At 42.0% G+C, this 21,806-nt stretch overlaps 1 protein-coding gene across 1 annotated transcript in view; it reads right to left on the reverse strand.

Moving 5' to 3' along the window:
- The window catches only part of CNIH3 (cornichon family AMPA receptor auxiliary protein 3), an 86,729-nt gene that overhangs the window by 25,735 nt on the left and 39,188 nt on the right, over positions 1–21,806 (reverse strand). Inside the window, exon 3 of the mRNA XM_073338744.1 lies at positions 19,197–19,244. Within this exon, the coding sequence (XP_073194845.1) occupies positions 19,197–19,244 (48 nt within the window). The remainder of the gene's footprint in view (positions 1–19,196; positions 19,245–21,806) is intronic.

A 21,806-nucleotide genomic window follows, 5' to 3' on the forward strand; every position in this document is an offset into this window, starting at 1 on the left:
CCCTTTGTGATCTATCCCTTCCTTATTCACCTACCGCAGGCATAAGCAGGATGTAGCTTTTCATTATATTTTGTTAAGCACTCAGATACCCTGAGGTAACAATGCCTAAAAATAAAAACCATTATTTTCTAAACCTTTGGAAAATGCAGAACTCAGCAACTTGCAAAGTTTCACTGAAAATAGTTTAATTTGTGCTGGCAAGGTGCATACATAAATCAATTTCAATGATGAATGAATTGCCTCCAAACAAGGGCTGGACTTTCTCTGAATGCGATATGTTCTTTCTGCACTTTTGAACTCTACCCTGTTTGTAGGTCACTTTTCCAGATAAGTAGGGGTACATTCTATCCATTCATTTAAAGCTTAGGTGATCACTCGACTATTTTAACCTGAGTTCACAGCAGATAGTAGACCACTTATCCACATGATTTGACCTACACTATATGACAAAATACAAAACTATGAAACTGGCCTATTTATTTCTTCATTGGTATCAGTCTGTCAATGATTTCTTTCTAATGGGGAGGAGAAATACCCCAAACATGAAAGATAATGTTTTCTTATCTATTATTTAAAAACCTTAGACTCAGGCTCAAAAGCACGTTCCTTCAAAGCTCTGATACTTCTGCTTTAAACAGACCTGTCATTTAGCTTTAGCTTTCTTTCTGTCTTACCGGGAATAAATGTTACAATAAGGCAGATATTTTGTTCCCTTTCTCTTTATGAAACATGATTCAACATGCTTCAAAACAAAAATGAATTGCTTGCAGTTAACTCAGGCACACGGATACCATTTACAGGAGCCTAGAAAGAAATTCTGGGATGGTATCAATGCCCTGCGATACGTAAATTACTAGTCCTCTGATGGAGCAAGAGCTTCCTCATCAGTTGTTTAATAGGCAGCAGGTTTAAAACAAACAAAAGGAAGTATTTTTTCACACAATGCACAGTCAACCTGTGGAACTCCTTGCCAGAGGATGTTGTGAAGGCCAAGACCATAACAGGTTCAAAAAGTACTAGATAAGTTCATGGAGGCTAGGTCCATCAATGGCTATTAGCCAGGGATGGACAGGGATGGTGTCCCTAGCCTCTGTTTGCCAGAAGCTGGGAATGGGCGACAGGGGATGGATCACTTGATGATTACCTGTTCTGTTCATTCCTTCTGGGGCACCTTGGCCACTGTTGGAAGACAGGATACTGGGCTAGATGGACCTTTGGTCTGATCCAGTATGACTGTTCTTATGTTCTTATGTTGTGCCAACCCTGAGTAAATGGGCTTCACATGGGGGGGGGGGGTGTGAACAGGGGTGGGAGAGCTGAAATCCTCCTCTGACCCTGAAGTTCCAATGCAGCTTCCCCTCCAGATCCCTTCCAGGTTGTAGTAGCAGCTATGGACCACTAGGCTTCTGTTACGTGGTGTTTCTGGGAAATGGATGTACCTAGTTTACAGCCCCACAGCACCTGATTCTATTGTTCTCCAGAGGAAGCTGCTAAATAGCATTAGAGTTTGGTTCATAGAGGTTCTGGAATTCCCCCTACCTGGCCTCTCTGTACATTGTCACCCATGGCATATTTACTGTGTCTTGGTGTTTGTGAACCTGCAATAGAGGGGGTGTAGTTTCCTCCATCATGAACTGATGATCAGAGTAAAGTTGTGCTATGATAAATATTCTCTCTAAGATGGTTTGGACTAAGGAGACCAGATTTTCCAAGTCAAGACATATGTTGCTGGAGTGGCATGAGGTCACTCCAGTGATGTTCGGCATCAAGGAGATGTGCACAAGCGAGAGAAAAGGATTCCTACTTCTTCTCTACACCCATCTCTTTCCCACTCCTTCCCTGCCACCTTTGGGATTTGCTGGGGAGGGAGAAAGCTCCTTGGAAGATTTGGAGGGACAACCAGGGATCAACATGAGATAGACTTGAATGGAGACACTCTTGGATTGCGTATGTACTCACTCAACCTGCTGTCAGTTTCACCAGCTCAGCTGGCCAGAGATTCCTTCAAAGGGAAGTCTTCAGAGAGTTTGAAAAAATGTGGACAAACACACTGAGTGAAATCCTGTCCCCATTTAAGCCAATGGGGAGGAGAATTTCAAATTATTTTCTCAAGGATAGGTCCTGAAAGCTTGGACATTTCTAGTTTTCAGGGACATTTGAGTGCCCTAGATTTGATTGTATCCTTGTTTTTATTCAAGAAAAATTAATTTTAAATAGAAATGTTTTACACATTATAAAACCTGATGGGGGGTTTGGAGCTGCTTAAGATGTCACCTGACAGTAGAGGCCAGAATTCCATTTAAGGGCTGGATCTTCTCAAGCTGCAGGCTGTCGCACTGGCTGACAACAGGAAGACTGACAAGGATGAGTGTGGTACAGAAGAGTACTGGAATTTTGAATGGACATTCAAAACCCAAAGGGCTCTTGGAGTGGTGAGAACACTGGCAGGAGGTGTTTTTTATTTTTGCCTAGATCTGCAACTATTGTGCTTTGTCTATGAGTAAAGTGTATCTTTACTCATGGACAAAGTTTAGAAGTTCCTTTCCACGGTCTGCGTGTTCCCTTTTTTTAATTGTTACAAATGGATAACAGTAACCCAGAATACCCACAAGGGTGGAGCTCTGGAGAGGGTGTGTTTAAGCTATTGGGGAGAATTGAAGGGGTCAGAACTACTGTTGGGATCTATGACAGCTAGGGTGACCAGATGCTCCGATTTTATAGGGACAGTCCCGATTTTGGGGGCTTTTTCTTATATAGGCTCCTGTTACCCCCCATCCCCATCCTGATTTTTTACACTTGCTGTCTGGTCATCGTAATGACAGCTGCAACATTGAGTCCCATATCCCCAGAGAAAAGGGATACTAGACAGGGGTCTACTCCCTGCTGGAGTCACTAGACTAAGAAACAGTGTCTGGATGCTATTCAGTAGGTGTAAAAGCACATAGTAACCAATACAGCAGCCTGGTATCTGACCACAAGGAGTAGCTCAGTCAGAGCTGAAACACTTTACTAGGGAATAGGATGAGACCTTCATGGAGGGCAAATTATCCCACATCTGTCGACTGTGGTGTTTCTAGCACCCTCCTCTAAAACATCTGGCGCTGGCCACTGTTGGTGACAAGATATGAAGTAAATTGATCAGAGAACTGATCCAGTATGGCAATTCCTTTGTTCATCTTTGCCTCAGGTCCCAATCTGCAAAATGGGGACAAATAGTGCCTCCCTACCTCACAAGGATGTTGTGAGGGAAAATACATTAAAGACTGAACTGCAAAGATACTATGGTAATGAGACTGTATAAATACCTAAGAGAAATAGAAAGATTCTCCTTGTTCCTCATCTCCCATGTCTCCTTTTTCTCTATTTCTTTCTGCAGTGGGGATAGGTAGTGAAGACGTACCTCCCACATCCAATGGGAGGCTGGAGAGGATGCATCTCATCTCTGATTTATCACTTAGAGCTCTCCCCTTACACTCATCCCTTCCTTTTTTTATCATCTCATCCTTATGTCTTTTTCACTTCTCTTCTTCCATTCCAATCCTGTTCAGTACAAAGCAAATGCAGCACACAGTCCAAAAGTTGACAAGAGTGATTGCAATTTCAGCTCATTTTAATTTGACAGGGCTTCTTTAAATAATTTGTTTCTGAACATCAAACAATGCGGATGCCAGCTTCCATAAAGTTTATGAATTTACTCTAGTCACTAGGCGCTGCATCCTGTACAGCCTGCCTCCAGTAGTCAGTGACAGCTTTAGGCACTTTAAAGCTAAGAGACCAGTGACTTGTCTGCATGGTAAGTTATTGCTCAGCAAGCCAAAGTGTGAAGCTACAGTCCACTAGCTTGCTGTGCAGTAACTCGCTGTGTGAACACTGCTACAGCGCGGTAAAGCCTCAGAGTACAGGCTTAGCGTATTGGTGCTTGAAAGCATAGTACTCTAAGCTGCATCCCGGGACTTCCACTGTGCTGTAGCTGTGTCCACACAGTGCGTAACTGTGGGGCAAGCTGGTGCAGTGTTGATTCACACCCTCACTTACTGCGCAGCAACTCACCATATAGCTAAGCCTTGTGACGAGTGAAGGACATAGTTATGTAAGCAGTGTCAGGATGAGCTCCACCCTGACATCTGGTGGTGAGGTGTGGCAAGTTGTGGAAAAGAACTTCAGGGGCTGATCTCATTTGCATAGGCACACCCACCACGCCTAGAATGAGACCATAGCTGCCCAAATGGTCACTTTGGCTGCTGTGGGATCCCCAGTGTCTCTGTTATTGGGGCAGGAAGAATAAATTGTTATTACCCTGATTATGGGAACTGTGCTTGAAACTGTACGTGGCCTTTTGTTATGATGGAGGGATTCACCATCAACTAAGTAGCACTCACTAGGCAAAGGTCATGGGTTCCAAAACTGTGTGAATGGAGAGAGGCTGGGGACAAGTGTTAATACTTGGTGGCATGGGCCCCTTGGTGAGGGCCTTACATGCTAATTGCACTTCCTCCTCTCTCCACTGTGGAATATCAGAGCTAATTTTGATTTCATTAGAAGTCTAGTTATAGGCTGCTGAGCTCACTTTGGGCTGACAGTGCACCAGCACTGGGGCTCCCCTACTACAAGCTGAATTCACCTAAGAGCTGAAATCACTGAGTGTTGTGTTAAGTAGTGGGGGAGCCTGAAGATATATTGTGGAGCAGTTCGACGCGGAGCAGTGTGTGGATGGCAGGAGCTGCTTGTGGGCCGTGGAGCGGAGCGAAGGAGTTCGTGGGGCGGCTGGCGGAGCGGAGTGCAGCTAAGCGAAGGAGTTCGTGGGGTGGCTGGCGGAGCGGAGCGCAGCTGAGCGAAGGAGTTCGTGGGGCGGCTGGCGGAGCGGAGCGGAGCAAAGGAGTTCGTGGGGCGGCTGGCGGAGCGGAGTGCAGCTGAGCGAAGGAGTTTGTGGGGCAGCTGGCGGAGCGGAGTGCCGCTATGGAGCTATGGGGCGGTCAGCTTCAGATCACGTAAGGTGCCTCTTACCCCCGTCCCATTTCCACCCAGGTTGGGAGGTAAAGCTCCGCAGATAAACTTTCGAACTCTGGGGCTGCCCTGACCAGGGACAGAGACTTTTGGGGCATTGGACTTTTGGGACTTTGGGTGATTTGGGATTGCTGGACTCAAGAACCAAAGGGAAAAGGGCATGCCCCAATTTGTCTGGGGTGGGTTTTTTTGTTGCTCATGGGTTGTGTTATGAATCCTGTTGGTGGTGTTTCCCCAACATAATGCCACATTGTTTCTCTCTGTTATTAAAAGGCTTTTGCTACACTCAGACTATGTGCTTGCGAGAGGGGAAGTATTGCCTCTTGGAGGCGCCCAGCGGGGGTGGTATATATTTGTCCCAGGTCACTGGGTGGGGGCTCGAGCCGGTTTGCATTGTGTTATTGGAATGGAACCCCTAGATATTGAACCCGGCCCTTGTTGCTGCCAACTCTGACGGGCAGAAGGGTTACAGTTACAATCTGAAATGGAATAAAGAGGACATAAATAGGCCAGTGTCAAACTATAACTATGAGTCAAAATCAGTGTAAGCAAGCTCAGTTCCATTGACTTCAATGGAGTTACAACAGCTTATATCAGTTCTAGATTTGGCCCATTAGTATGAGAAGTGGCTCTGGAGCAAGTTCTCCCATCCTTCCTGAATTTTGATGAAGCTTAATTCCAAGTGTTGCAACTGGCCCAAAGCAAAAGCCTGTATCTGAAAACCTCTCACTGTCTTTGGATCTGGGTCTGGCCATCAGACCCTGCAGCAACCCTGACTTTACACTGTGGAGTATACCAGAAAGACTTGGCCAGCTATGTGGATTGCAGAGGGAGCACGATAATGGAAATGAAGTTCATGTAGGTGCATAAACCTGCAGAGTCCAAACCACTTTCAAAATATCTCATTTGCTTTTCCTATTCCCTCCCACATCCCCTGCAGGGAGATAATGCTCCCTCCAGATCTTGGAAACATCTTTCCCCAAGTTGTGCAAACTGGTGACAATCCTGCTGTTTATATAAACTGCAAATTGTTCCATTTCTTCTCTGACTAACAAGAGACTCTCTACAGAAACAGTCTAAAAATAAATTATGCATAAGGCATGATTTCCATGAGCTAGCTGAAAATTTTGTACTAATGTATTTTTAACCTACTTGAAATCTTATTTTCAATGGTGTAAGACTAACAAAGTTACACCCCATTAGAAGTGTTTTAAACATGTTATTAGAACTAGGGTGACCAGATAGCAAGTGTGAAAAATCGGGACAGGGGGTAGGGGGTAAAAGGTGCCTATATAAGAAAAAGCCCCAAATATCAGGACTGTCCCTATAAAATCGGGGCATCTGGTCACCCTAATTAGAACTATCTTTAAGGCCAAGAGAAACATTGGTTTTACAAAGTAAGGAAAAAGAGGCTGCATTGTCAGCCCTGGAGACAGAAGTGCAATATTGACAGAACGTGCACAACAAGTATGGTGGAACTGCAAGCTTCTCCACATGGCCCTGCTGATCTACTGCAGAGCTGACCAACACCATGAGGGGCAAGAGGATACTACACTCCCTATGCCTATATACAGTCCTTGGAGTCTCTGCTGATAGTCTGCAAAAGGACTAATTGTGAGATGGCGGTTTTGTGGACTCCTGCCCACTAAAACCTGGGCTGAGACCATTCTAGCAACATAGTCTCGGGGTTTTGCACAGCACACATCACCAAAGTATCTAAACACTGAAAACCACCAAGTAATTTCACACCCACGAGCCATCAATCAGACTATAATAATTGTAAGTCAGTACAGAGCTGGGCTGGATTAGAATGGGTATCCTAAAGATGAAAGGTCCCATGCGCCATTATCAAATCCCTAAGACATCAACTCCCCAAAAAGCAGCAAACATTTTCAGTTATTATTTATAAACTAAAAGGAAATGTAGCTTTCTGCTTGCTAACAGAAAGTTGATACCATAATCAGGGGGAACAGAAACTGAAAGTTCTTGCCCCAAATTCTTCCAGGATCTATTTTGGACAAATCACTAAACTGAGAGCTTAAAAAACAGCTAAGAAAATTAAAAGAAAGCATATCAGAGAGATTCCAGGCTATCATTAAGAAACTTACAAAAGTAAGCAATTAAAAATCAATATAGAATTACACTGATGATCAATGAACCAGAAGAACACGATCTAATTAGCTAGTATTACAAGCAGCTCAGGATGCAGCATTCTCCAGAGACAGCCTTTTTACAACATATGCAGACAGACCTGAGACTAAACCAGGCAGCACCCAATCCTGTGAAAGGTACTGAATGCTTAATATCTATTGAAGCATCCTTGTGGGAGGCACTCAACACACTGCAGGCTCATGCTGGCTTGGAGAGGCAGTGGAGTTTAGTGGGTAGTGCAGTAAACTAGCACTCAGAAGATGTTGATTGCTATTCCCGGCTTTGCTGTGTAACCTTCGACAAGTCACTTTGGCCTGGCTCTACTTAGGTGCCCAAGTTCTGTTTTAGGCACCACTGTGATACACAAAACTCCTGCTTGGCTGCCGTCTAACCCTATAGGCACCTAAACTCACTTTGTGCTTAATTATTTGCAGTAAAAGTTCCCTAGGTGCCTATGTTTCTGCCCCTGAGCATGTGCACAGCTGCCTCACCATAGGGGTCTGGATGGGTATCACCTGCCTGAACTGCAGAGCGATCCACAAAATGTTCCCCTGCCTAACTTACGTGTGAGGCCTGATCCAGTAGTTGTACTCAGAGGCTGCTTAACTCCACACAAGACAGGGTGGGAAGGAGGAAGCCCTCTCTTATAACCCTTAGCCCAGTGGTTAAGGATGTGGGAGACCCCAATTCAAGCTCCCCTCACCCCAGTGAGAAGGAATTTCAACAGGGATCTCCCATCTCTCAGATGAGTGCTCTAATCACTGGGCTATAGTGTCAGTCTCTCTCTCTCTCTCTCTCTCGCTCAATTATTTAATTCAAATGGAACAATTTCAATATGAGAGACTGAGAGGCCCCACATCAGATTATCCCATAGTCCAGTGGCTAGAACACTCACCTGACAGGTGGCTGAGCCCTGTTTAAATCCCTTCTGCCCCTCAGGGCAGAGAAGAGACTTGAACAGGAGGTCTCCCACTTCCTGGGCAAGTACCCTAACTATTAAGCTAAAGGGAGCATCTCTTCCCTGGCTCGTTTTATTTGGAGATAGGCAACCTCTGAGCAAGCCTACCAGATCGGGCCTGCATGCATATTAGGCAGAAAAACACACATCTTTCCCTGTTCACTGATCACTAGCAGAACTCAGCACCTCCCTGTAGCTGGCCTTAGGTGCCTACCTCCATAAGAGAGGCAGGGCTTTGCACACACCACTCTCCTCAGCATCTCCCATTGGCTAGCTTAGGTGGCTCCCTACCTAGTGTGCTGGGTTTTGTGGATTGCATTCTAAAGTGCCTCTTTCTCCCCAGGCATTGCATAGGGAGCCTAGCACTTAACTTGGGCTTTGTGGGTCACAGTGCTGTTCCAGTGATTTTCTAGGTGTCTAAGTCCCTTTGTCAGCCTTCCTACCTCTGTTTCGTCTCCCACCTTTTATCTGTCTTGTTTATTTAGATAGTTCCTGCCCTGAAAAGCACACAATTTCTTACTATGTGTTTGTATAGCACCTAGCTCAAAGGAGCCTTGTTCTTTGTTAGGATCTTGATGCACTCCTGTAATACAAATAATAAGAATTAGGCTTTCATGTTAAACATGTTAAACACTTCTGCCAATGATCCATTTCAGTACCTCAGCCTGCCAAGGACTACCATAAATAATGGGAGCAAAAATGAAAGGGAAATGTAAATAATAACAATGGCAACCCAGAAGTTAGAAAGAAAACGTTCTTACATATGCTATTCATCCACACCCTGACCAAAGCAGAATTGTTCCCGACAGTATATTTACCCAACATTTTTGTAGGCTGCTAGATAGGTAAAAGTTTCTGGTTATTCCTTGAATCAAATAGGAGATAGTAACAAAGTGCTCAAGTGAGCACCTCGGTGAATAAGACCACACACACAAAACACTTGTTAATCAATTGCATTAAGATTTTTTCAGGTAATCAAATAGTTTAAGAAAGTCTTTGTGGTCCCAGTCACAGAGTAGATACTTAAGACCAATCCAAACCTGTCAAGGAATCAGGATTCCTGAAAAGGTTTAAAATAGTATAAACCCACTTCAGGGAAAATGGCTTAGCTGGTCAGTCCTTATTAGGGCCCGACCCTTGTTAAAAGTAGAGATGAGCCTGAAATCAGATCCAAACACAACCTGAACTTTGGGAAAGTTTGGGTCTGCAGCTGTATTTTATGTCTGACACCTTCCTCAAACTATGGCCTCAACTAAAACCCTAGACGGAAAGATCCCTGAACAGATCTGAGCTTCAAGTTTGTAACAAAAACTGAAACCAGGCACATTCATCGTGGTTTGGGGTTTTAATGTCAACATTTATTTCAACTCAGCACAATAAATACAGATGAGTCCAGGCTGTCAAGTTCAGAGAGGGATTCAAACTTCCCTGAAGTTTTGGGGTGTTCACAGCTGGAGTGTCAGTATGCTCCATCATTAGAGAAAGTGGTTGGGCATGGACTTTAGATCTGAACTCAAATTTCCCTACATCCGCAGCTATTCAGATCATGTTTTGTGATTCAAGGCCATCTCTAGCTAGAACCATTTTACAATTGTGCTTCAAAGTTAGAAGCAAATGGTTTAAATACCCAAGAAAATAATATATGAGATGATAAATATTTTAAAACTTTAAAATTATAATACTGATTCAAATCACTTTATGTGCAGCAGTGTCTGCTAGGGCAGAAGCTTCTATCTGTATTGTCTTATAAGGACACGTAAGCTATTAAAATGTGAACTGAATGATTGCCCAAATAGCTCCAGCACAGTTCGTACTAGCAGAGGTTATTCTTCATAACTAATTTACATTGCCCCTTGATGTGAGTTTTAGCTACCAATCACACAGCAGGAGGAGCCTCCTGCAGGGTTTCCTGCTGCCCAGCTGGTGAGTCAGACTCAGCGGTGTCATGATATTCATGAGGTATGAAAGAGAAACGCATTAGGTATGCCAGGAAATATAGAAGGCATCAAGAAGCCACTAACAAGGATGCAGTCTTTGGACTCTAACAAGAGTGGACAAAGTGCATATACTCCAGCTTTGTTACAATCTCCGTCAATGGAAGCGATTCATGTAATGCCATTTTCTGTTCTCATTATGGTCTTTGTCCTAGGAACAATTTATCAAAACTCAAAATGCATCCTACATTGTTCTGTGAAATATCACAGCAAGTTCTGCTACTGCCACAGACTTAATTTACCTGATTTTCACTGGCCAACAATTCAGTCTCCCCCTCTAATGACAAAGGCACCTAAGCGGCAAGAAGGAAATTTTTACTATTCATTAGAGCAGGAGACAGCACCGGCTGTGTTTCAAACCTGGCAGTGAAGACAATGCAAGATTCTCTCTCTAAAGCAGACCTATCTTTACAGTATGGCTATGCTTATTAATCCCTGTCTAAATTAGGAACTGGTTCATTTTTAATCAGTGCTGAAAATGATTTATAGTGCTACTAAAGGTAGGGGTATAGTTTCTATTCCCAGCTTTGCAACTGAGGCCTGTTCTGTACTTAAAAATTAGGTCTATCTAGCTATGTTGCTCAGGGTTGTGAAAAATTTCATGCCCTGAGTACCGTGGTTACGTCGACCAAACCCACGGTGAGACACACCTAGGTTGATGGAAGAATTCTTCTGTAGAGGTAGATACTGCCTCTCGGAGAGGTGGATTAACTACATCAATGGAAAAACCATCAACGTAGGAAGCATCTACACTATAGTGGTGTAGCTGCAGCTGTGCCAATGTATCATATACACGGCCTGATTTGTTGGGCTTGTTTACACTAGATTTTAGGCTGTGTCTACACTGGGATTTTTCAGATCCATAATTCCCAATTGGTGCAGTTCCACAAGTTGTAGCTACTTTGGTGGATTTAGTATAGACAGAGTTGAAACCCTATAGGGTGGTAAAATCATATCTGATCACCCAAGCCCTGTCTACAGTACATCTTCCACCATTGAGGCAGCTACACTGCCCAAGAAGCTTGCCTTTCCCCAAGAAAGGGGAAAAAATTCATAGGCAGGAGTTGTAGACCAAGCTGGATGAGCAAGCATCTTAGAGAGGTAATTAAGAAAAAGCAGAAAGCATATAGGGAGTGGAAGAAGGGAGGGATCAGTAAGGAAAGCTACTTTATTGAGGTCAGAATATGTAGGGATAAAGTGAGACAGGCTAAAAGTCAAGTAGAGTTGGACCTTGCAAAGGGAATTAAAACCAATAGTAAAAGGTTCTATAGTCATATAAATAGGAAAAAAACAAAGAAAGAAGAAGTGGGACCGCTAAAAACTGAGGATGGAGTGGAGGTCAAGGATAATCTAGGCATGGCCCAATATCTAAACAAATACTTTGCCTCAGTCTTTAATAAGACTAAAGAGGATCTTAGGGATAATGGTAGCATGATAAATGGGAATGAGGATATGGAGGTAGACATCACCATATCTGAGGTAGAAGCGAAACTCAAACAGCTTAATGGGGCTAAATCGGGGGGCCCAGATAATCTTCATCCAAGAATATTAAAAGAATTGGCACAAGAAATTGCAAGCCCATTAGCAAGAATTTTTAATGAATCTGTAAATTCAGGGGTTGTACCATATGATTGGAGAATTGCTAACATAGTTCCTATTTTTAAGAAAGGGAAAAAAAGTGATCCAAGTAATTATAGGCCTGTTAGTTTGACATCTGTAGTATGCAAGGTCTTGGAAAAAATTTTGAAGGAGAAGGTAGTTAAGGACATTGAAGTCAATGGTAAATGGGACAAAATACAACATGGTTTTACAAAAGGTAGATCGTGCCAAACCAACCTGATTTCCTTCTTTGAGAGAGTAACAGATTTTTTAGATAAAGGAAATGCAGTGGATCTAATTTATTTAGATTTTAGTAAGGCGTTTGATACTGTGCCACATGGGGAATTATTAGTTAAATTGGATAAGATGGGCATCAATAGGAAAATTGAAAGGTGGATAGGGAATTGGTTAAAGGGGAGACTACAACGGGTCCTACTGAAAGGTGAACTGTCAAGTTGGAGGGAGGTTACCAGTGGAGTTCCTCAAGGATCAGTTTTGGGACCAATCTTATTTAATCTTTTTATTACTGACCTGGGCACAAAAAGTGGGAGTGTGCTAATAAAGTTTGCAGATGATACAAAGCTGGGAGGTATTGCTAATTTAGAGAAGGACAGGGATACCCTACAGGAGGATCTGGATGACCTTGTAAACTGGAGTAATAGGAATAGGATGAAATTTAATAGTGAGAAGTGTAAGGTCATGCATTTAGGGATTAATAACAAGAATTTTAGTTATAAGCTAGGGACGCATCAACTAGAAGTAACGGAGGAGGAAAAGGACCTTGGAGTATTGGTTGATCATAGGTTGACTATGAGCTGCCAATGTGATATGGCTGTGAAAAAAGCTAATGTCGTCTTGGGATGCATCAGGAGAGGTATTTCCAGTAGGGATAAGGAGGTTTTAGTACCGTTATATAAGGCACTGGTGAGACCTCACCTGGAATACTGTGTGCAGTTCTGGTCTCCCATGTTTAAGAAGGATGAATTCAAACTGGAACAGGTACAGAGAAGGGCTACTAGGATGATCCAAGGAATGGAAAACTTGTCTTATGAAAGGAGACTCAGGGAGCTTGGCTTGTTTAGCCTAACTAAAAGAAGGTTGAGGGGAGATATGATTGCTCTCTATAAATATATCAGAGGGATAAATACCAGAGAGGGAGAGGAATTATTTAAACTCAATACCAATGTGGACACAAGAACAAATGGATATAAACTGGCCACTAGGAAATTTAGATTAGAAATTAGACGAAGGTTTCTAACCATCAGAGGAGTGAAGTTTTGGAATAGCCTTCCGAGGGAAGTAGTGGGGGCAAAAGATCTATCTTGCTTTAAGATTAAACTCGATAAGTTTATGGAGGAGATGGTATGATGGGATAACATGGTTTTGGTAATTAAATATTCATGGTAAATAGGCCCAATGGCCTGTGATGGGTTTTTAGATGGGGTAAGATCCAAGTTACCCGGGAAAGAATTTTCTGTAGTATCTGGCTGATGAATCTTGCCCATATGCTCAGGGTTTAGCTGATCGCCATATTTGGGGTCGGGAAGGAATTTTCCTCCAGGGCAGATTGGAAGGCCCTGGAGGTTTTTCGCCTTCCTCTGTAGCATGGGGCACGGGTCACTTGCTGGAGGATTCTCTGCTCCTTGAGGTCTTCAAACTACAATTTGAGGACTTCAATAGCACAGATATAGGTGTGAGGTCTTTTTTAGGAGTGGTGGGTGAAATTCTGTGGCCTGCATTGTGCAGGAGGTCAGACTAGATGATCATAATGGTCCCTTCTGACCTAAATATCTATGAATCTATGAATCTATGAATCTACACTGATGATAGCAATGGTGGGAACTCTATCACAGAAAAAGCTTCAGCAAGCACTGGCATATTAATCATTGTATTGCCTAAACTGGTACTGAGCAGGATGAGTTCACAAGATAGTTAAAACACCAGCAGCTTATTTACACTAGGGTTGCCACCACATCTGTTATTGGTGGAGCTGAACTATGGTAGCAATTTTGGGAAATTTTAGGAGTAAAAAAACTAGTGTAGCTTTCTCTTCTGGCTGTCATTTAACCCCATGAACTATTCTTCAGACAAGGCAAGGCAGTGAGTTAGTGCACTAATCTTTCACCTCTGGGAGTCAAGACCTCTGGATTCTAATCTCTGCTCTGCCAGTGAGTTGCTAGGTGACCTCCTTGTACCAGTTATTTAACATTTCTGTGCCTCAGTTTTGCCAACTGTAAAATGGGGCTAATGATAATTACCTACCTCACAAGGCTGTTGTGAGAAATGAATGTTTGCAAAGTGTCTTGAGATCTTCCAATGGAGTGCACTGGAAGAAGTGCAATGTATCATCATTATGGGCCTCTCACCCCTAGAAGTGTTCCATCCAGGTTATGGCTCAGGGACATTGGTAGGGCAGTGTGGTGAACCTAGCACTACTGCTTTCCGTGCTCTATCTTTTCTGTGGAAAAGCGATAGTAAATTACAAAAGAGGACTTTAGTCTCCAGGATTGTCTTATACAAATACACCAAAAATAAAAAGAAAGATACAACGTTTATCTTTCAATTGTAAACCCCCTCCCCAAAACCTATTTTTCTTTTTTTCTTTTTTTTCAATTATCTGGAACATCTCTGAGGGCAAATGTCCCTCTCAAAGTCACTTTGTGGTTACAGGTTTCAGAGTAGCAGCCGTGTTAGTCTGTATTCGCAAAAAGAAAAGGAGGACTTGTGGCACCTTAGAGACTAACCAAGTTATTTGAGCATAAGCTTAGCTCACGAAAGCTTATGTTCAAATAAAATTGGTTAGTCTCTAAGGTGCCACAAGTCCTCCTTTTCTTTTTGTGGTTACAGTTGCTTTGACCCTGGAAATTTGCAGTGTTCCCTGTTGCTCTTTCTGAATTTACAAACAATAAATAAAAGGATAAAGATCTGACTCAGCATGTCTCTAATCCTGCAGCTCCAGAGATATTATGTTTGACTTAGCATAAATGCTTTCTTTACAGCTGTAGGAAAGGCGAAAGATCTGTCTCTTATAAATCTTAGTTCCCTTCCACACAGACTCCAATTCCAGTTCTGCTTCTCATATCCCTATCTTGCTTGAAGTTAACTAGGTTTAAAAACAAACCCGCAATCATTTTTCGAGTAGAGTCATTTTTATTGCTCATGAAAGGGTGGGTGTGAACAAACTGGGGTCTGGAGCTTATCTGCTGAGAGAGGATATTATGGGAGATTTTCCTTCCAGACAATGTTCTGCTTTAACCTGGAAGGACTTCCCTGTTGGGGAATGAGAGGTTAACTCAGTCATTGTTCCCATGCAGTCCATAGTCACATCTGAATTGCTACCTGCTATTAAGTTGCCATTTTTAAAATTTGTCCTCTAGGGCAGTGTTGTAGTATTACAATGTTTACGCTCCACCATGTTGCCAACTGTGTTAATGATAGGAAAATCCTAACTGCCCTTAAAACCAGAAAAAAAAGTTTCCATCAGGCATCTGTCAATTAAATAAGTTTCTCTAGAGAATGTTGTGCAGTGCACCAATAATGTAATAATACAGTCATCATAATGAACAGTAAAATATTAAAAAATATCATGGTATTTAACCATATAAATAAGAGAAAAATTCCTATTAGATGATCTGCATGAGGAGAGTCCAGTGGACCAGGTACCAGAAGGAAATCAGAAGGACTGAGCCATATTTCCAGCTGTTCCTCAGATTTGATGTGTGAATTTGGGCAATTCATTTTCCCACTGTACCTCTGTTCCCCCAGCTGTAAAATGGGAACATTAGTACTACTCACCTATGGAAAAAGTCTTGTGACTACAGATGGTATGTGCTAAATTTTATAAACTGTTTTTTAAAAATCTCATAGCAGTTACTTTGCATAGCAAACTGCAGTGTCTCCTGCCAGTTCAATTCATCCTTCCTCTACCTTCCCAGGGATGATGCAGGATTAAGCTCTTGACATGCCCTGGTAACATAGAAAAAGAACAGCTTGCTCCAAGTCCGACACATGCTTTACAGCACTGCTCTGCATCCAGATTGCTGAGGGGAAATACCCAGCTCTTCTACCTCTCGCTAGCACTGTGGCTGTGTCTACACTAGCCGTTTTCCCCTACAATTTCCCAGTGTTGCTAACACCAGTTCAGCACCACCCATGGTACCAACAGCAAGTGGGCCACTAGTATTTTAAGTACCATGCCTTTCTCTGCTCACAGCTGGTCTAAATGACATGATGGTTGAAAGAGAGACATGGTAGGTGAGGTAGTATCTTTTATTAGACCCACCTCTGTTGGTGAGAGAGACAAGCTTTTGAGCTACACAGAGCTCTTCTCCAGAGTTGGGAAAAGTACTCTCTTTAATATCCTGTGACCAAAATGACTACAACAACACTGCAAACAATGATGGTTAAAACACCACTGGCACATTGCCTAGAGGAGAGTTCTCACCAGCAGAGCTGCAAAATTGGTAACAAATTTTAGGAGGGGGAAAAGCTAGTGTAGACCCAGCCTGCACGGCTATCAGCATCACTAGCACATACTTTAAGTAAATCAGCTTACGTAATAAATCTATGGGCATGTACATACACAAAAAGTGTGTGATTTCCAGCTAAACCACATGTGACTGGAAGACCATACTACAGAGCTCCAAAAAACAGGCCTCTGAGATAAAGGAGAATTTCAGTATCTCACTGGGAACCCAGTTTTAAAACTGGCTTCAGGAAATAATATCTTTAAAGCATTTACATTGTAATCCAAGGGATCACTCAAGTCTGAACAAAGCTCATAGCCTCTTTTTCATCAAAGCTTTATTGTCTCGCAGAAAATTTGAGCAGGTCTAGGTCTATCTAGCAGAGGGCAGCGATACACATACATAAAAGCCAGAACATTACATACATGCCACCTGCTTTACATACTGCCTGAGTGAGATATTGTTTTCATGGTATGTAAACATTTTCCAAATTAATTCACATCAGATAGTGATGTTTGTGAATGTTCTGGTTGTGCTGTAGTGGGATCCCTCCTTTGTCAACCCCACCATGCTTGAAAACTCAATCAAATTATGTAACATCTTCCAGTATAATCAAACACATACCCACAAGCTATTGTCAAACCCTGCAAATGAGCTCCACTACATTAAAAAAAACTAAGGATTTCCAAGATAATTCTGACAAACCATCCAGTCTCTTCATCCATTGGGGCTCACTATATGTGACTTGTATGGTGCTGTGTGCATGATCACTTGTGAGAGACCCCCCTGTAGAACCTGGGACAGTGAAATGAGGCACATTTTTACAAACCACTCATAAATCCCTTTAAAATAGAGGTTAATAGCCAAAAATCAAGAACCAGTTCTAGTGGCATTAACAGTAAGACTGCTGGCTTTATGTTTGTAAAGTGCTTTGAAAATGTTAGCCAACCCCAACACCCTAGGAAACAGGTATGTGTTACTATTTCCCCATTTTATAGAAAGGGAAACAGGCACACAGAGGTTAGTTACTCACAGTCACACAGAGAGCAATGTTATAGTAATCAGAAGGTCTTTAGAGTTCATTACAAACTACAGATTCCCATGTCCTTAAAACACTCAGTGTTTTAATTGCTTCCCCAAAGCTCTGCCACTAACCATGAATGCTCCAGAACTGCTAAGTACACAAAAGCGATTATTAGTAAATATTGGACTTGAAGACTGCACATCTCTGTAATTATTCCTTTTTCCTCTTCCTGTATCACATCTCCCAATTAAAACAAATGTGTCCCCAAAGAACCTGGGAGGAGATGCTTCATTAACAAACAATTTAAGTGAGTTAGAAGTCTGATCTCTGGTGTATGCAGTATCAGTAATTAGCCAGAAAGCACCATCTTTGCAATGAGGCTCAGGCTCAATAAAAATTAAACTTTCCTATGGGCAAGGACTCCCCTCGGGACTCACATATATTAATACATTTGCCACGCACCTGTTGCTTTCTGTCAGAGAAACTGGGACACAGCTGGAAACTAGCTGACTGCTGAGTCAGCAAAATAGTTCCTGGGAAAGTACTGATTCTTTTTTATGTTTAGCTAGCATGGATTAATATTTTCTCTCCTTGTCAGATGCCCAGTGCAAGTGATTACACATGATTCTTGACAGCAGTGTGCTCACAATTGTTCCCATGATCAGTCTAAACTGGTATAAATCAAGTTATTCAACAGAAGTGTTTTATAAAGTAGGGTCCCTCCCTAGCGCAAATACAGTTGTTTAGAACATAATCAGGCCCTGGGATCAGGCTGAGCCAGTACTTAGCACTGCCAATATCACAACATTTTGAAACTGAGTTTCTAGCTGTTCTGAACATAGCCACAGGCAGTCAATAGTGTTAGCTATTTCATTGCTGATCACAGTAGCAGAAACATCCAGGATGAATACAATGCAGCAACAAATACTTTCCAGTCTGGACATTCTAATGACATCTTCTAAGGGCTGGAATGTTTTGCTAATTGTCATGATGTTGCATTAAATACTATAATACAGTGCATAGGTACACTTATTAAAACCTTTTTTGCAAGGTCAGATCTTTTTACTTGGTCTGTTCAGAGACAGAATGGTTAAAAAGACTTGATGTAAGCAGTTTGCATAATATACTGGCTAAGTGCATGTGATCATGTCTACAGCTAGTGTTTGGCCTGATTCAAGGTTAAGAGCCTTGTACTCACTCCCAGCTAATGGTGTTGCTTCTTTAGCACGTGCTGGGGCATTGTGATTTTGGTCCTGATGGTCACTGGTGCTATTCTCCCATTGATGAGCACAGCTTACATTGAAAATCCCATCCTAAGGAAACCAGACATGTTCAGTGTTGGTCTAACTTTGCATCCAGTGAAATCAATGGGACTTTAATGGAAGCAGAGTCAGGCCAACACTTGAGTGCTTTTAAAAATTCCATTCTTAAATTACAGTAGAATTTGTAACCCGTTACTGGATGAGTCCTGCAAAGAGCAGAGCACCCTTTACTCCCAAATAAACTGAGGTTACTCAGCACCATCATAGGGTCAGCCTCTATAATCTCAACATTCTCATTCAGCCTGTAAGAAACTCAAAAGGTTGAACTCATGCAAATAAAATGCTCCATTTATCAAATAATTAGTAAATGACTGTCCAGCAAAGAATAATTATAAACCTCAGATCTTGATGGCAGCACAGGGCATGTGGCCATAACTGTCACAAGTTACACCTCCAGAAACCAATCATCACCTTCAAAAAGCAGGTTATTAAATCTGAACCTGAGAATGTTCTGAAATGTTCAGTCCTCGTCAGGAAATCCTAACTTATGGCAGCCCCTTCTCATTACCTCCACTTTGTTTTTCAAAGGTAACACTGATTCCAATTTTCGCACTGGAATCTCAGATTTCATGAGTGATGGTGGAGGATCAGTGGGATGGGCAAATGGACATACCCAGAACAGCCATCTGATGGTCTCAATTCTCATCAATGTCATAGATCCTGTTGGTTTATGCTCACCTTTCGCAGAAGAAAGCAGATGCGCTCAATGTTTCTTAGTCTCTCTCGCTGCCAAAGAAAGGTGGAAAAAAAGTGGTGGGAGGTTATATTGTGTAATTAATTGAAGAAAATATATCACAAACATAATGGGCCAAAATCATCCATGGCTTACATCCAGATATCAATGTAGTTACACCAGGGATGAATTTGGCCTAGTAATATTTATCTCTCACATATAACTTTAAAATAGATTCACTCAGTTGTCTAAACACCCTTGTGAGGAAGGTAATTATTATTCCCCATAACATGTGAGAAAACAAACCAGAGATGAAACTGAGCCATCAAGTTAGCAGGGCAACAACTTTGAAGTCAGTATTTGTGTCTTCTTACACTAAGGCTGAATTGGTCCAGAGAGACTGAGACACAAACTTTCAGATTCCCACTAACTTCAGTAGTGAGATAGAATCATAGAAGGTTAGGGTTGGAAGGGACCTCAGGTGGTCATCTAGTCCAACCCCCTGCTTGAAGCAGGACCAATACCCACTTTTTGCCCCTAAATGGCCCCCTCAAGGATTGAACTCACAACCCTGGGTTTAGCAGGCCAATGCTCAAACCACTGAGCTATCCACACAGAGAACATTTGTTTATATAAGTACCTCTATAATTGCCAAGAGGCTCTATCAATGTGGAACTTTTATAGTTGATCAGGCTACTACAATGTATTTGTAATATGCTAAAAATAGCCTTTTAAAATAGAAGACATTTACATGAACTGAAAGATACTGTACTTGAGGATTCCAGTGTTAAGGACAATGCAGCCTCAGCTGATGCAAGGAAAGTCAAAACAAAAACTTTAACAGGCTTTCTGTTAAATGGATCATAGGTGAGAAATTCACTAGTAAAACAATGTTCTGCTCTGCTTACACATATCACTCGAGCCACCAGGCAAGATTTTGCTCTAGGTTACATCAGGGTACATCCAGAGTAACGCCATGACACTCAACGGAATTATTCTGCATTTACTGCGGTTAGCACAGAACAGACTCTGTTGCACTCTGCCCAAGAGGAGTGAGCAATTCAAAAGTAAGTGAAGTTTTACACCTCTTCTTACAATAAATTAGAGAAGTGGCTTGGCGTGTACTGTACATTGTCCTGAGGGTTGTTTAGGTTTGTCTCTAGACATTGCAAAAGCTACTATTTACAGTCACCTTTCTGAAACAAATAATGAGATGAACCAATGTGTAAAGCCAATTCTCTCTAAACTGCCTGTGTTTTTCAAACTGTTTTAAGCTGATTCCATTTTGTGAGGATTATATTTCTCCTATAAAAAAGGTTTCAGTCTGGGGAGACAGTGGAAGGTACAACAGTAATATTTTGCCTTTACATGGCACCTTTTATGTCAAGAAGCTTCTCAGATTATGGTGCTATCCTGCAATGGGGTCCACGTGGGATGTAAGGTTGCGCAAAACACCACTGGCTTCAATGGGCGGTCCATGTGGATGTAAGGTTCTGCCAACATAGCTCCCATTGCAGGTCTGGGAATAAACATGCCTGGTCTTCTGGAAGAGGAAGTTCTTTAGACTCTACAGTGGGAATCAGGTGACCTGAGTTTGAGTCTCAGCTCTGCCATAGTCTTCCTGACTGATATCTCTGTGACTCAGCTCCCTCTCTGTAAAATGGGGATAATAATACTCCCTTACCTAGCAGGGATGCTGTGAGAATAAACTGATTAGTACAAGACATTAAAATAGTATGATCTGGAGTCCACACAATTAAATAGATGGAAATGTGGGCACCAACTGATACACAATAAGGCAAGAAGGAAAAACATTTGGTGAATGACACCAGAGCAAATGCCTCCTCTCATAAAAATCTCTCCTAGTGTGCTAGAATAATACCCATTAACATCCACACTGAACAGGAGAAAGTATCATGAGAATACAGTTTGAGCTATTACAGAAAGTTTGCTAGGTGAGAGTCAAAATGGTGCTACTGATACAGAATAACTTGCAGGATTTTATTGGACATTTTCTGTGCAATGTTTGTTCAGAGTAAATGAAAACTACTGAACATTCTGGGATTAATGAATTAATTAACTAATTAAATCACAACGTGAATTGAACAGGGACACACAGACATTGACTTGCTTATCCTGGAAACCAATTACATTAGCATTCTAAAACAAAAGCAGTTTCTCTCTCTAGGGCACTATACAAGTTTAGGAACAAAACAAATTACTGGGACGTGATGCAGAGATAGGCACAGAAAGTGTGCCTGTATAACAAGATGAGGACAAAAACGCATGAGGAGAATTAAGAAACATTGATAAATAGGCCTAAATATTACTTTCATAGAAAATGCTGTAATATATTTCAGTGGAGATTGTTCCCTACAGTTTCCATTTTCAGTTACTATTTTAGGGGTGGATTTATTTTAGTAGATTAACAGATACAATTAATCACATAAACATACATATTAACTTTAGACTGGCTCGATGATTCTGTAGTACAAAGCTCCTTGGGAGACTCAGGTTCAAGACTATCCTTACAATGCCATATTCAAGGGTGGTATAAAAGATGGCATAAGTTACGTTTTGGGAATAAACTAGTCATGAAACGGATTTAAGTGGCC

Source organism: Lepidochelys kempii, chromosome 3, assembly GCF_965140265.1.
Source record: "Lepidochelys kempii isolate rLepKem1 chromosome 3, rLepKem1.hap2, whole genome shotgun sequence".
Lineage (NCBI taxonomy): Eukaryota > Metazoa > Chordata > Testudines > Cheloniidae > Lepidochelys > Lepidochelys kempii.